Here is a 12731-nt window from a genome sequence, read left to right as displayed (position 1 = left end):
GTGGTGATGGTGACCATCCCCCCCACTCCTCAGTACGGATTTACGCCGTTGCCTCCCACGGTAGGGACTTTTTGTAAAAACAGAGTATAAAAGTCGCTTTTATAGAGCATTTTGAATTAAATTTCTGAGGAATTAAACATAGTAAAAGAAATCACTGCGAAGGACTATGATAATAACTTATGAAAACTTTTCATTTTAGTATAAGTACGGGCAGAACGAGCGAGCCACTTTCACTTTGCAATTTATCTGAAATGTACTCATTTACTAGCTTAAACGTGATCGCATCGTTCGAACAATGAAAAATATTCTTATAATGCTAGAAAACAAAGAAGAAAATGAAAAATGTAAGGTTTACTAAAGGTATGTTTCAGCGGGCACACTCGAGGACACGAGGCTACCATCTATACACTAAATTTACTCATAAGTTCCTATTAGTGTGTAGATACAATACTGTATGTTGTTAGTGTATCGCCCCCTTAGGGGCGAAAATTTTTGCATTTTCAGTTATGAAATTACTACATTTAGACAAGAAATATGCCTTTATTGTTCATTTTGGTCTTTAAATCAGTGATTACTTATTTGTTACAGGGGGCACTTGGGGGGGGGGGGGCAAAAACTCGTTTTGCCCCCCCCCCCCAACATTTTGTTGGGGGGGGGGGGGCAAGTGCCACCCCTGCCCCCCCCCCCCCGCTTCCGGCGCCCTTTTCCAGAAACCTGTTTCTAGAAACCCTTTGAAGCAAAATGATAAACGCAAAGCTGTTTTGAAACGGCTTTGTACTGCGGTTACGGTATTAATATAACCCCTTCTCCTCGGGTCAAATTGCGCAATGCAGCTGCGAAGTGACAAGAAGGCCAGTTCTCGTGTTCGCGATGAGTCTATAAACGCAACTATTTTGGAAGCCGTTTCTAAAGGGCTTTGGAAACGACTTTTGAAAGCCGCTTCAAACTGGGAAAGATGATAAACGCAGCCCCTGATGCAGAACTGTGGATAGTCATGCTGCAATCATTTGTCAACTTGATCATTATTACTATTATGTTCATCATTTAATTGTCAATTAATTTCTTCTGTGCTTCATAGTCAAATAACAAATAATTATCTTCTAGGTATGATGCGACACAATTAACAATTATTGATATTCATCTGGTTGAATAAGGTATCAAGTTACAAGTGAAGACAGTTTGATAGATGAATTATGTCTCAATTATTTCAACAATCCCCTCTTAGAGAAGAGAGTTTTGAAAATACGCGTGCAGATAAGTGTTTCTGAGCATGGTCAAGGTACCCTAGAAAGGTGTAGTCCTACAATTTAAGACAATTTTTAAGGATTTAATATCCAATATTTCAAGTAGATAGGGTTTAATCAAAGAATAGTGAGTATTAAATGCAGTCGAATAATGAAACATAATGTTTGAAAGCTAAATGCAATATCACTCGCCGGTTAACAGTATGTAACATTTTCTTTTTTTTTTTACATCTCCGGAATTATGGGGTACAAAATTATATATTTGGCCCTCAATTTTTATTTGATTTATTTTTTTTTTGGGGGGGGGGGCAGGGGCAAATTCACTTCCCCACTATTCTTTATTTGAAAGAATTTGGAGATGAAAACCTCGAGTCCTTAATACTTCTCATGAGCAATCTCCAATTCATGAATATTCATTATGACGTCAACGCGACGTACTTGACGCGCGCTCAAACAGTACACCCTTGTCGATGCACCGAAGAACCTGAAGAACCTGCAATTGAAATGACAACAAAATCAACAACAAAGAACGTCTCCTTCAAAATGGCGTCCTCTCTGGTATATTGCATTTGCAAAGAGGCCTACGATGATACACGATTTATGATAGAATGCGATGTCTGCAAAGACTGGTTTCACGGGAGGTGAGTGCATCATAACTGAGAAATCAAACTAAACTAAATCAATCATTTGCGGTGAAGCCATTTCTTGTTGGCAACGCTTTCAACTGTGCGATATGAAGGGAACAAAATATATCACGCGAGGGACTATGGATCACTCCACTTGCCTATACACGCAAATGTGTATAGACGTCTACATACGTTAGGCATAGAGTATAGACCCTAACGTTAGATTCTACTGGCACTAACGTTTGACGGTCTGTTTTGATCACAATTTCGTTGGACATAAACTAGCGATGGGTATTGCTTCGCTAATTTTATAACATAGCTTTATCAGATTTCGTAGCGCTAGTATCAATTTCTCCCTTGCTTTCCTTTATAATGCAAGTTGTCTTCTTTCTTTCCTTCCATTATTTTTTAGTGTATGGTAGGGGTAGCGTGGGGTGTTTACTGGGGGTAGGCCTAAACTAGATTCTAACAGTTACACGCATTCGCGACAGCGGCTGCACCTCTACTCCTTCCCAGACGTTGTTATTTTCAGCGGTGGGTGTACGTTTCCTTCATGAATATCTTTATTAATCGTGGAAAACTAAAATATAAGGAATCCCCGTAATCTATGATAATCATCAATGATCATTCAATAATCGGTATGCATATTTTTTTTTAATTACGTCAAAAACCCACCGAAACCCGTCCTTAAAATCAGGTCTGTAAGCGTCCGTATTGCTTCACTCCTCATCTTCTCCGTGTTATTGAATAGCAATCACTCTACCTACTACAACGTAGCTATGTAACGTCAATTACCGTATGGTCGCCACTTGTGTGTAATTCTTGTGCACGTCGGGCTGGCGAACTAATAAACAATATCGGCACTGAATTAGTTCGCCGCCCCTAGCCGGCCACATATTATTAGCGTGTGTGTTATACATACGCTTCAATGAAGGAGGCATTGTCGGTCACCGCGTTTGAAAATCTCCCTTAATCTGCCACCTGAAATCCATTCTAAATCAAAAACGTAACGTCAATTACCGTATGGTCGCCACTTGTGTGTAATTCTTGTGCACGTCGGGCTGGCGAACTAATAAACAATATCGGCACTGAATTAGTTCGCCGCCCCTAGCCGGCCACATATTATTAGCGTGTGTGTTATACATACGCTTCAATGAAGGAGGCATTGTCGGTCACCGCGTTTGAAAATCTCCCTTAATCTGCCACCTGAAATCCATTCTAAATCAAAAACATCCTCGCATTAAAAATGGTTTTATCACCTGTTACATATGGTGAAATATATTTTGATTAAAATTATTTGTGTTTTTACGGAGGAAAAAGGTGAATTACGAATGTATTTTGAGAGTGATGAAAATCCGTCGCCCAACCTGATCTCCGATCGCGGCGCGCGTTACATGCGATGTGAATGTCTGGCGACCTTACTGCAGTGGCGACCATACCGTAATTGACGCTAGTCGGAGCGGAAGTGGATGAGCTAGTCGGAGCAGAAGTGACGTCAAATCATGAGAGCAGCACGCGCGGAAATACATGTACGTAGAAGACGACAAGCTTTACGTAACACAAGAAACGCACGGGCGTACATAAAATGCTACCACGGTACCTCGGGTTGAGCGTTCGTGGTAGTTCGTTGATTTTGTGAATCATCGCACAATCTTTCCGAAAAATTCAACAATAAGGTTTGGATACCAACAAAACACCAAATTCAACTCAACCATCAGCAAAATACGATATAGGTGGGTGGTATTACTGTTAAAATCAAACAAAATAAAAGACATTTTTGTGGTCTTGCCGTCAAAAGCGACGGTCATTTACAACGTTTAAACACTAGTACATGTCAGACCGCTGTTTGCACAGCGGTCTGGTCAGGCTAGCATTGGGGGTACCACCTATCGTCACCCTAAGGATCTGTAGCTTGTTTATTCTAAAAATATAAAACAAATTCGCCTAATTCTTACCTCAAATATGCCATAAATACTGCAGTTTTGAATGTCGTGACCGTCTAGTTGATTATGAATCTCCGTTCTAAAATAGCGCAATTTTAGTGCATGCAATCCGTTTTCTTTGTGCAGCTTAAAAGGGTATGGTAGGGGTCCAACCCACCGACCGGGTCCATAACGACCGACCGCGCATTATAATGGCATTGCGCGTACAGAAAGAAAATGTACGCATGGGACTACGCGCAACGGTGTTCGATTCTTCACTGGGCTACGCTACCGAGTAAAATGTGGCGAAAACAACTAAGTATTCCCTCTAAATTACCGAAATTTAGCAAAATCGAATAAGGTTTATCGTGTAACTACATATAACTAGGCCTACCTTTGCTGACTCATTGTTAGATGTAGAGTATCCTTCCGTAATAAATTTGACGATTTTGACCGCAGAATTGTCACCGGCGCTTGTACGATCGTGCACACACGTTACACATACACATGACATAAACATTTTGTCGCCCGCTACGACCGTACGAGTTGATGCAGAAACGAGAAATGAATGTGAAAAAACAAACCGACTCATCTAATTTATTTCAATTACGATGAAAAGTTTCCTAATGAAAATCAAGTCAAATTCATCAAACAGTCCTTCAAAAGTAATATCGAAGGATTCAAAATATATTCAAATATTATTGGGGAAAAAAATTACGACTAGAAAAAAACAGCAGCTTGTCGAAAAAAACGCTTTATACGTATTGTCAATAGAGGGCGGGGTGGTCGGTCGATATGAGCCCGGCAACTGAGTGCGGAAAAAATGACACCCCACGCGTTCGAAGCCGCCATCTAGAGCGTGTACCTCAGATCGCATTTTCACTGCACGCTTGTGAATCCGGAGTATTTTCTCCACACGTGAGTAAAATTTCAGGCAAATTGTGAGATTTTTCACGTTTCTATTGATAGAAAAACGTTAGGTGTCCGATATTATGAACACCCAACCATACCTAGCGATCGACACCCCTTCCCCTCCATAGGTAATGCACGTGAATTGCGCAGCCATGCGTCGTTACTGAGCGGATGAGGGGTCTTCACCTTCCCCCCCCCCCCCCCCTCAGTGTGGGGGGGCTGCCCACACTGAAAAACGTTCCGCGGCCCCTGTCATAGACATGTGGGTTGAGTAAATGCAGCATTATTAGTAGAACACATCAGTGAGAGTTTGAGGAAATTGGACAATCCATTCAAACGTTATGAATTTTTGAAGTTTCTGCTCAGTCACAGCTGGATGAGAAGACTACTATAGCTTGTGATGTCACATGTGTACAATGACATAGGGAAATTCCCAGGGCTCGACCTTAGCGGGAGCCCGGGGACCATTGGCTCCCCAGAATCGCTACGGGCTCCCCAGAAATGTATGAAAAAAGCCCGGCTGGCTCCCTAAGTTTTTTTGCCGTAGAGCCTCACGTTTCAAGACAGAATCATAGTTTATGTACACACTCACACTATCGACGAGCGCGAGCGGCCCCGGCGCGCGCAGCGAGCCCTGACGCTCGAAGTTATTATCCCTGAAATTGCAATATAGACTACACGCTGAACATGTTTCATTCTCCAGCCGGCCCACGTTGCCCGCATGTGTGTGTGTGTGTGTGTGTGTGTGTGTACCCGACGTGTGTGTGTTCGTATCTTCTATTATAGAATAGTGTGCGCACATGCAATTCGCTGCTTGCGTACTGTGGACACCGAACGGACCTCCGCGCGCCTGAATCCCTGTCGCCTACGGACCCTGGATGTTTACATCGATCGCCGTGGTATCCCCATGTATGTATATGTGTGGCCGGCTGGGGAGCGCGAGTATGATAGCTAAGCTACACACTGTAGCCAGCTGCCACTATAAACAGTACACTATTTCGGTTTTAGTCGGGGTAGAAACGCTCCGTTGTGCAATGTCTGCTTCATTTTCTCTACTTCTTCCGCTTTTCCCTTGCCTCCCAAGTGCGAAATGATTTTTAGAGTGTTGTGTGTGTGTTTTTGTAACGTTATTGCATCATTTTTCTGCAAGGAAGAGGTGAGTTTCTGTTCGTGTATTGTACTATTGATGTGCACTGCAGCATGTGCAGGTGAAAAGCGTTCGAGCTTTCTTTCCCGCGAGTATCGTGGAAACTCGATGTATTTCTAGGCCTATTAAAGGAGATCTCATATAACAGAATACTTATAAAAAACTATTTTCCGGTCAAAATGAATTAATTTCCTTTGTTTTGTATCGTTTATTGATGATCCCAAGGTCCAAGGATCTCGTCGCAATACAGAGTTTCCAATGTGTATTAATTTTCGCGTAGCGTTCGGTGCTGCAAACTTGCTAGGGCCTATTAAATCCTACTTACTACTAAACTTATCGTTCTATTTCTGTCGTTTCTCACACCTCGTTTGGTACGATTTCTTCCATTTTATATCACTTTATCCGTTCCCTTTATACTTTGAAATATTTAAACGTAATTCTTTCAAGTGTCTCGCACTGTTATTTCCGTAACGGCGATTTCTCCACTTTGCTGCAATACTTTTTCGAATCGAAGCGACGTGTGTTGTCTTTAGTTCTAAATATTTGTGTTGGTAGGTGTTGATACTTTGTATTTGTTATTTATTTTCCTCGGTTTTTATCTCGAGGGACTGTGCGCGTTTCTTAATGTTGATAGGAAAAGGCTAAAATGATCTGAGTGATGTCTGATGGTGATGATGAAAACTATGCTGGTATAAAAAGACGGCTTACTGCATGCTGAGCGTACGTGCCGTTCGTTTTATTTCACTTTCCCTCTTATTTCTTTCCCCTTACTCTTCTAAGTTCTTTCCCCTCCAAAGAATGATTAAAAAAAAAGAAATTACATACACCTCACAACAAAAAGATCCACGATCTACCAACCTTCGTAAAGTTAAATCTAAATGTTCAATATCAGCAAAGAATAAGGGGAAAGCATGAATTACAATAAGTTAGAGCGAAGAGATTGTGAAACACTGAATACATGAGCGCAGTCTCTTCGGCTCGAAGAAACTTGACACCCACGTGTACCCCTCTCCCCTTGTGGAAATTTCCACAAAAGCAGGTGCCACACCCAGGTGCGTGCCAGACGAAAGAATGCGCGCACTGGAATAAACAGCGTGTAAATATCCTGGAAATATCGATCGAAGAACCAGCTCATTAGTTGAATTAAAGGAATCATTGCAAAGATATCGTGATTCTATAGCCTTTCTTTTGGCCCATATAGTAAGAAACATCAAACAGTCGAATATAGTGTACTTAATCGAATATCTTATGTTCCCTGAACAATAAAAAAGGATCGATTAATCAGTCAATTAAAAAGGTAATCACAGAAATACTTAAAAGGTATCATATGCCAAGACAAATTCACTATGAGTAGGTCCAATGAGATGCAGTCATCACCTGCTTAGACAGCAAAATCATGACAATTAATTTCAGTTCATGCTCATCATAACTGCTTATTACTTTTCAAAGTTTTGGCTATCAACATTCGTTCGTAGGTGTTTTTTGTTTGTTTTGTATGTTTTTCCTCGTGAAAAACGTAATGACTTCTTCGTATCGAATGTAAACTGCATGTTTACCGTAAACAAGCCATCAGCTCAGCTATGGCGCATTCGATCCATCGAACTTGCAGTAACCTCTTAGGCAGGAGCACATGGCGCATTCCTTTAAACTTGAAAGTACAACCACTTGTTTGCACATTGGCGCAACCACACACAGCGCGGCATTTTGCGATCATCGTTATAGCAGACTTTCCGATTCCAGTTAGGGTAAAAGAAATTGGAATACCGGTACTTTCGGAAAATACTGATGTTTAAAATCCAGTAAAATTAAAAAGCCTGAAAACAACGCATGATTATGTTTTATAGTAAACAATAGTTGGAAACAGCGAACAGAGTTTTGCATTCACTGACACAGAAGCTTTCTTGAGAAGATGAAAGCATTCCCCCTCCCCTGCTAGATAGTGGAAACTTCCATAACCAGCCCAGCAAGTTTCTGGAGGTACATACATGCACTTGTAGTCTTGTACACATGCATTGAGAGAAAGCAATCAATCAACTCGAACATTGCGTAGTTTGGATTCTTTATCGTGCTGGTGACCAGCTCGATACTTCAGCATGTGTCGTAATGTTATGTTAAAGAGCTTGTAGGCCTTATAAGTCGACGAGTTTAATTCAAAATGGCAAAAAGAGGGAGATGGAAAAAATACAGATTCTGGTGGAAAATACGGATTTTGGAGCTGCTGAGTACGGATTTGTGCTTCCAAAGCTTGGAAGCTCTGCTGATCAATCAACATGTGGCGTTACATGATTGTTTCTAACCCACACCTTGCAGCTAAAAAAAAGAAGAACCGAGAAAGAAAGACGATATGATCAAACCAGGGTAAGAAATTACACAAGGGAATGGGAGAGGGACCACACAAAACACCTACACACACACGCACGCACGTGCGACGCACGCACGCACACACACACACACACACACACACACACACACACACTGTGTGTTAGAGACTAAGAACAAGGTATCTCAGGCTTGTGTCTGTGGAGAAATGCATGTTATATCTAAATGAAATCTTCTCCACCAGGTTAATACATGCAATAGACCTCTACTGCTGATTGTGACTGAGGGAACCGTGGCTCCCTAAAACTCAATTTGGCTCCCTAAAAAGGTCCCTGAGGAGCCCGGCTGGCTTCCTAGAAAAAAAGTTAAGGTCGAGCCCTGGGAAAGAATAAAGAAAATTCAACATATGATTCGGCACGCCGTACACCGGGGTACCGTTGTAACCCGGGGTACCGCGTTGTACAGCGCCATCTCATGCCCATTATTTTATAATGCATATCCGAATTCAGATACGCCGATTCCGAATTCGGATACGGCAAAGTCGTAGCAATGAACTAGCACCATAGGTGTTTTTCGAAGTACACTTGCATGCATTAATTGTTGCATAATCACAAATAAGAAAACATTTTTGTGCATAATAATACTAAAAAATATTGTGACACATTTTTTGGTAAGCCAGGGTACAGCGCTGAAAAAAAAAATAATTAATTCAACAAAATGGTGAATTTTCATTTGGTACCCCAGGGTACCAAATATTGCATCATATTTCCATTTTTCTTACATAGCAAAAGAACACTCGACTTCTCTCTTTCAGAAGGCAGGGGGAATAATATTACCCTTAACATACGTCAGTAACAAGTGGAAGAAATGTGCACTTTATTCAAAAAGTAAAGTTTTGTGAAATTCTCTTTTTATTTTCCTTATATCGTTGTATGCATGGGATATCATGCACTGTAATAGTCTTCTCATCCAGCAGTGACTGCGCAGATACTTTAAAAATTCATAACTTTTGAACGGATTGTCCGATTTTCCCAAAACTTTCACAGGGTATGTGTTCTACTAATATTGTTGCCTTCACTTAATCCACATGTATGAAGGAGGACTTGTCCTTTTATAGTGACAGGTGCATGAACACATGATGACTTCATGAATGATGGGGACTTGATGGTACAAAAGTGTACATTGTACATGTTGGCGACGTTAGTGTGAAATATTCTAATAATGATACTCTGGCTCTCACTTGTTACTACATGTAGCTTCCTTCCCTCTTCGAAGTTTGAGTCTTCCTTTCTCACCCCAGGTGTTGATGTCAGATTCTGAAAATATATACTGTATCCCAAAATATCACTTCAAGATATTTTGAAGTCAAAATATGTTTGGCCCCCAAACACCGTGGATTGCCCAGATTCTAAATGAAATGATAATTTTTCACAAGCCTACATATTTCATCAATCTATCTTTTTCAGGTTAGCTTTACTTTGTCACCTTCCTAAGTACAAGTTTTTGAACTGCAGTTGCTTCCAGAAGTAGAACCCTCACGATTATGCATCTGAGAGGGGGAATATCAATAGAGTCCACATTTCACATTCTATTTCTCTCTCCAAGAAACTACAAGAATATATTATTCAATTTAAAGCACTTATCTTTTGGATGAATTTTTTATGAATCTGTTAGACACTGTTCAATGTCTTATGAATTTGTTATTGCTCCTTGTGTTTATGACACAAGCTACACGTAAGTTGACCTTTGTGTTTGACTTGCTGAATTTTGATTTTGGTGAGAAAATTAGGTGAGAATTTGTAAGGGTATGTCGTGGGTTGCGTTGCTGATGGGAGAGTGACACAGATATTTCATTGCGTAAGCATGTCTGTAGGTAGTGAAAGTTTTATTTTACTCCAAACTCTATTTCATTTCGCCATCTTACTAAAAATTGTGGCCACTTATTCCTTCATTTTTCAGCTGCGTCGGCATCAGAGAAGATCAGTCAGATGATATTGAGGAGTTCCACTGTCCAAATTGTGCAATAGTTCATGGCCCAACAAAGTGTAAGTCTGTAACATGGTGATTTATACTAGTACTGAAGGTACTTATGCTTTTTTACGTCGCGCTTCGATCCTGGATGCTTTGTCAGCTCGTAATGTTTAAGAAAACACTTCATTGTTCATGATGAATATCAAATATATATCAGCACCAATATTCTATTGTACTTATTTCAGAATTTTCTGTATGAATAATGTTGGGATTTTTATGATTGACTTTATTCTGGAATCCTAATTTTTGTTACAATCAATTATGCATAAACAAGGAAGTTTTCTGTTACAACATGTGCAAGTGAGTTTCAAACTTACCCAGAAATCACAATACATACTAGATTCAACACTTTGTAGAACCACTAATAGCATTCTGTAACATACATGTGTGTAAGCAGGCAATCTTCCTAATGTGTTTCTTCTGGTTTGAAGATCAAAAACAAAGTAGTGCCAGTACTGGTTTTCTTGACAGAACTATTTCAGTAAATCAGTTGACATAATGTAATGATGCATACATCATAGTTCTGTGAAATTACTTGTGATCATTAACTTGGACGGACATCACATAAATAAAAAAAAAACTTGGACGGACATCTTTGTAATGTACCAGTTTGCATTACTTAACTCAAATACAGTGAAATTGAAGCAAGTTAAGTTCAACTCTAAAGAAAGGAATGTTGTCAAAATCATAGCAAAATACATATATTTTACTTTTTTTGTTTTGTTCAGAACTACACTGTTTTAAACAGATATCCGATGATCAAGTGAAAGGGAATATTGCTGCATAATGCCATAACCATTTTACCATCCTCTTGACATCTTCCTAAATGCTCTACAGGTCAGTGCAATCATTCTAACATCATAGTCACATTTTTAAAATATTTTTATAGTTTAAATGGTCTCAGTTTTCAGTTTGGATTGATGGCATGAATAGACCGGCATGCTGTTTGTACTGTGGAATACTTACCTCTCAAATATATTTTATGCTTGTTTCTCTCTCTCTCTCTCTCTCTCTCTCTCATTTTGCTGCAGTAAAGAAAAGAAAGAATTGGCACAGACATGATTACACAGAAGATTATGACCCCAACAAGGTGAGCAATTTGAGAACCCGCTTCATTCGAGAGATAGTGCATTTACACATATTGTATATCTTAATTAGAGTGGAAATACAGTATGTATGCACATCTCCAAGTGCTGTTAATGTAAAGCATTACATCTCGTTTTAGTGATGTTAGTGACCAAATTCTTGTTCACACCAAGGCCATTATAAATCTTAATTGGATGATTTGGTATTGGTATGTCACAATCATGCATTAGAAAAAAAGTACCCAGGAAAAAGCATTGATATATTCATTCATGTGCTGGTGTATCATCTTTAAAAGACAAACAGATCGACGCAGACAAAAACATAACCTCCTTTGTGGAGGTAAATATTCTCCTACAGATAATCTGTACTTCTCAGTGTAGTCTGTAAATCGCATCCTCTTGCGTTACTTTACAGTGCCCAGAGAAAATGAACATGTGACATATTTTTTGCAAATATCTGTAGATATCTTGGAAAAATGACTGGAATTAGAAATCGTGAATAAAAGTGTATCTTCTACTGACTTTCCTGTGTTTCTCTGAGCCAGGCTGTGCAGGCTGGAACGGCAGTATTTGTCCGCCAGCTCAAAGCGAGGGCATTTCGCAGTGCAGACGAGATTATCCTCAGACTGCGGGGCCACGAGCTGACGGTGGAATACCTGGACAAGAACGGCTTTCAGACCCCCATCATTGTAGACGACAAGGAGGGCCTCGGTCTCATCGTACCCCCACCAACTTTCACCGTCGCTGATGTTGAGCAGTATGTTGGTGGGTGTAGATTTATTCTCATCATTTTCCTCATGCATCATAACACAAAAGACTGTTCATCAGTGTAAAATGAGAAATGATTGTTTCAATATATACAGCGTGTATATTCAACCAGATTAGTCAAGCCCTGCCGTGAGGATTACATTTACATTAATAGGCATAAAAGGTATATCAGTGTCTAATACAGCTGTCTCAGTATTTTCTTCTTCTTGATTTTTTTTTTTCTTTGATTAACCTTCTTTTTCCCATGCTAACTAGAAGAAATTCATGATGTTAAAGTTCAACATTTTTTGTGATGTAGCGATCCTCGTTATCCTTACGTCACTTCTTTCTCTTTTCCTTTTTTTTTCATTTTTGCATATTCAAGGGTCTTCCATGGAGTTGGATGTCATCGACGTCGGAAAGCAAGATGAGCTGAAGATGACAATGCGGGAGTGGTCAGATTACTTCACAAGTCCAAGCAGAGACAAGATCCTAAATGTGATCAGCCTGGAATTCTCACAAACAAGGTGAGCCACATTGTATCATAATTGCTTCCCATGGTCCAACCTCGGCACTTACCTACAGTGTGGTACGTAGTAAAGCAAAATTGTATGTTAATGAGGTAGTAGCTATATGAATAAGGAGTTTAAAAAAAATACAATTACTCTTCCTATAGTCTACATCTTGTTAGTTGTATC

At 40.0% G+C, this 12731-nt stretch overlaps 1 protein-coding gene across 1 annotated transcript in view; it reads left to right on the top strand.

The window, feature by feature from the left end:
* Positions 1–1767: 1767 nt before the first annotated feature.
* LOC140242548 (histone lysine demethylase PHF8-like) overlaps positions 1768–12731 on the top strand; it is a 29651-nt gene continuing 18687 nt past the window's right edge. Inside the window, exons 1-5 of the mRNA XM_072322293.1 lie at positions 1768–1885; positions 10130–10215; positions 11233–11291; positions 11832–12051; positions 12419–12560. Of these exons, the coding sequence (XP_072178394.1) occupies positions 1788–1885; positions 10130–10215; positions 11233–11291; positions 11832–12051; positions 12419–12560 (605 nt within the window). The 5' untranslated portion in view covers positions 1768–1787. The remainder of the gene's footprint in view (positions 1886–10129; positions 10216–11232; positions 11292–11831; positions 12052–12418; positions 12561–12731) is intronic.

The sequence above is a fragment of the Diadema setosum genome, chromosome 2 (assembly GCF_964275005.1).
Source record: "Diadema setosum chromosome 2, eeDiaSeto1, whole genome shotgun sequence".
Lineage (NCBI taxonomy): Eukaryota > Metazoa > Echinodermata > Echinoidea > Diadematoida > Diadematidae > Diadema > Diadema setosum.
Note: the sequence above shows the minus strand (reverse complement) of the source record. Positions and strands in the feature narration are given on the sequence as shown.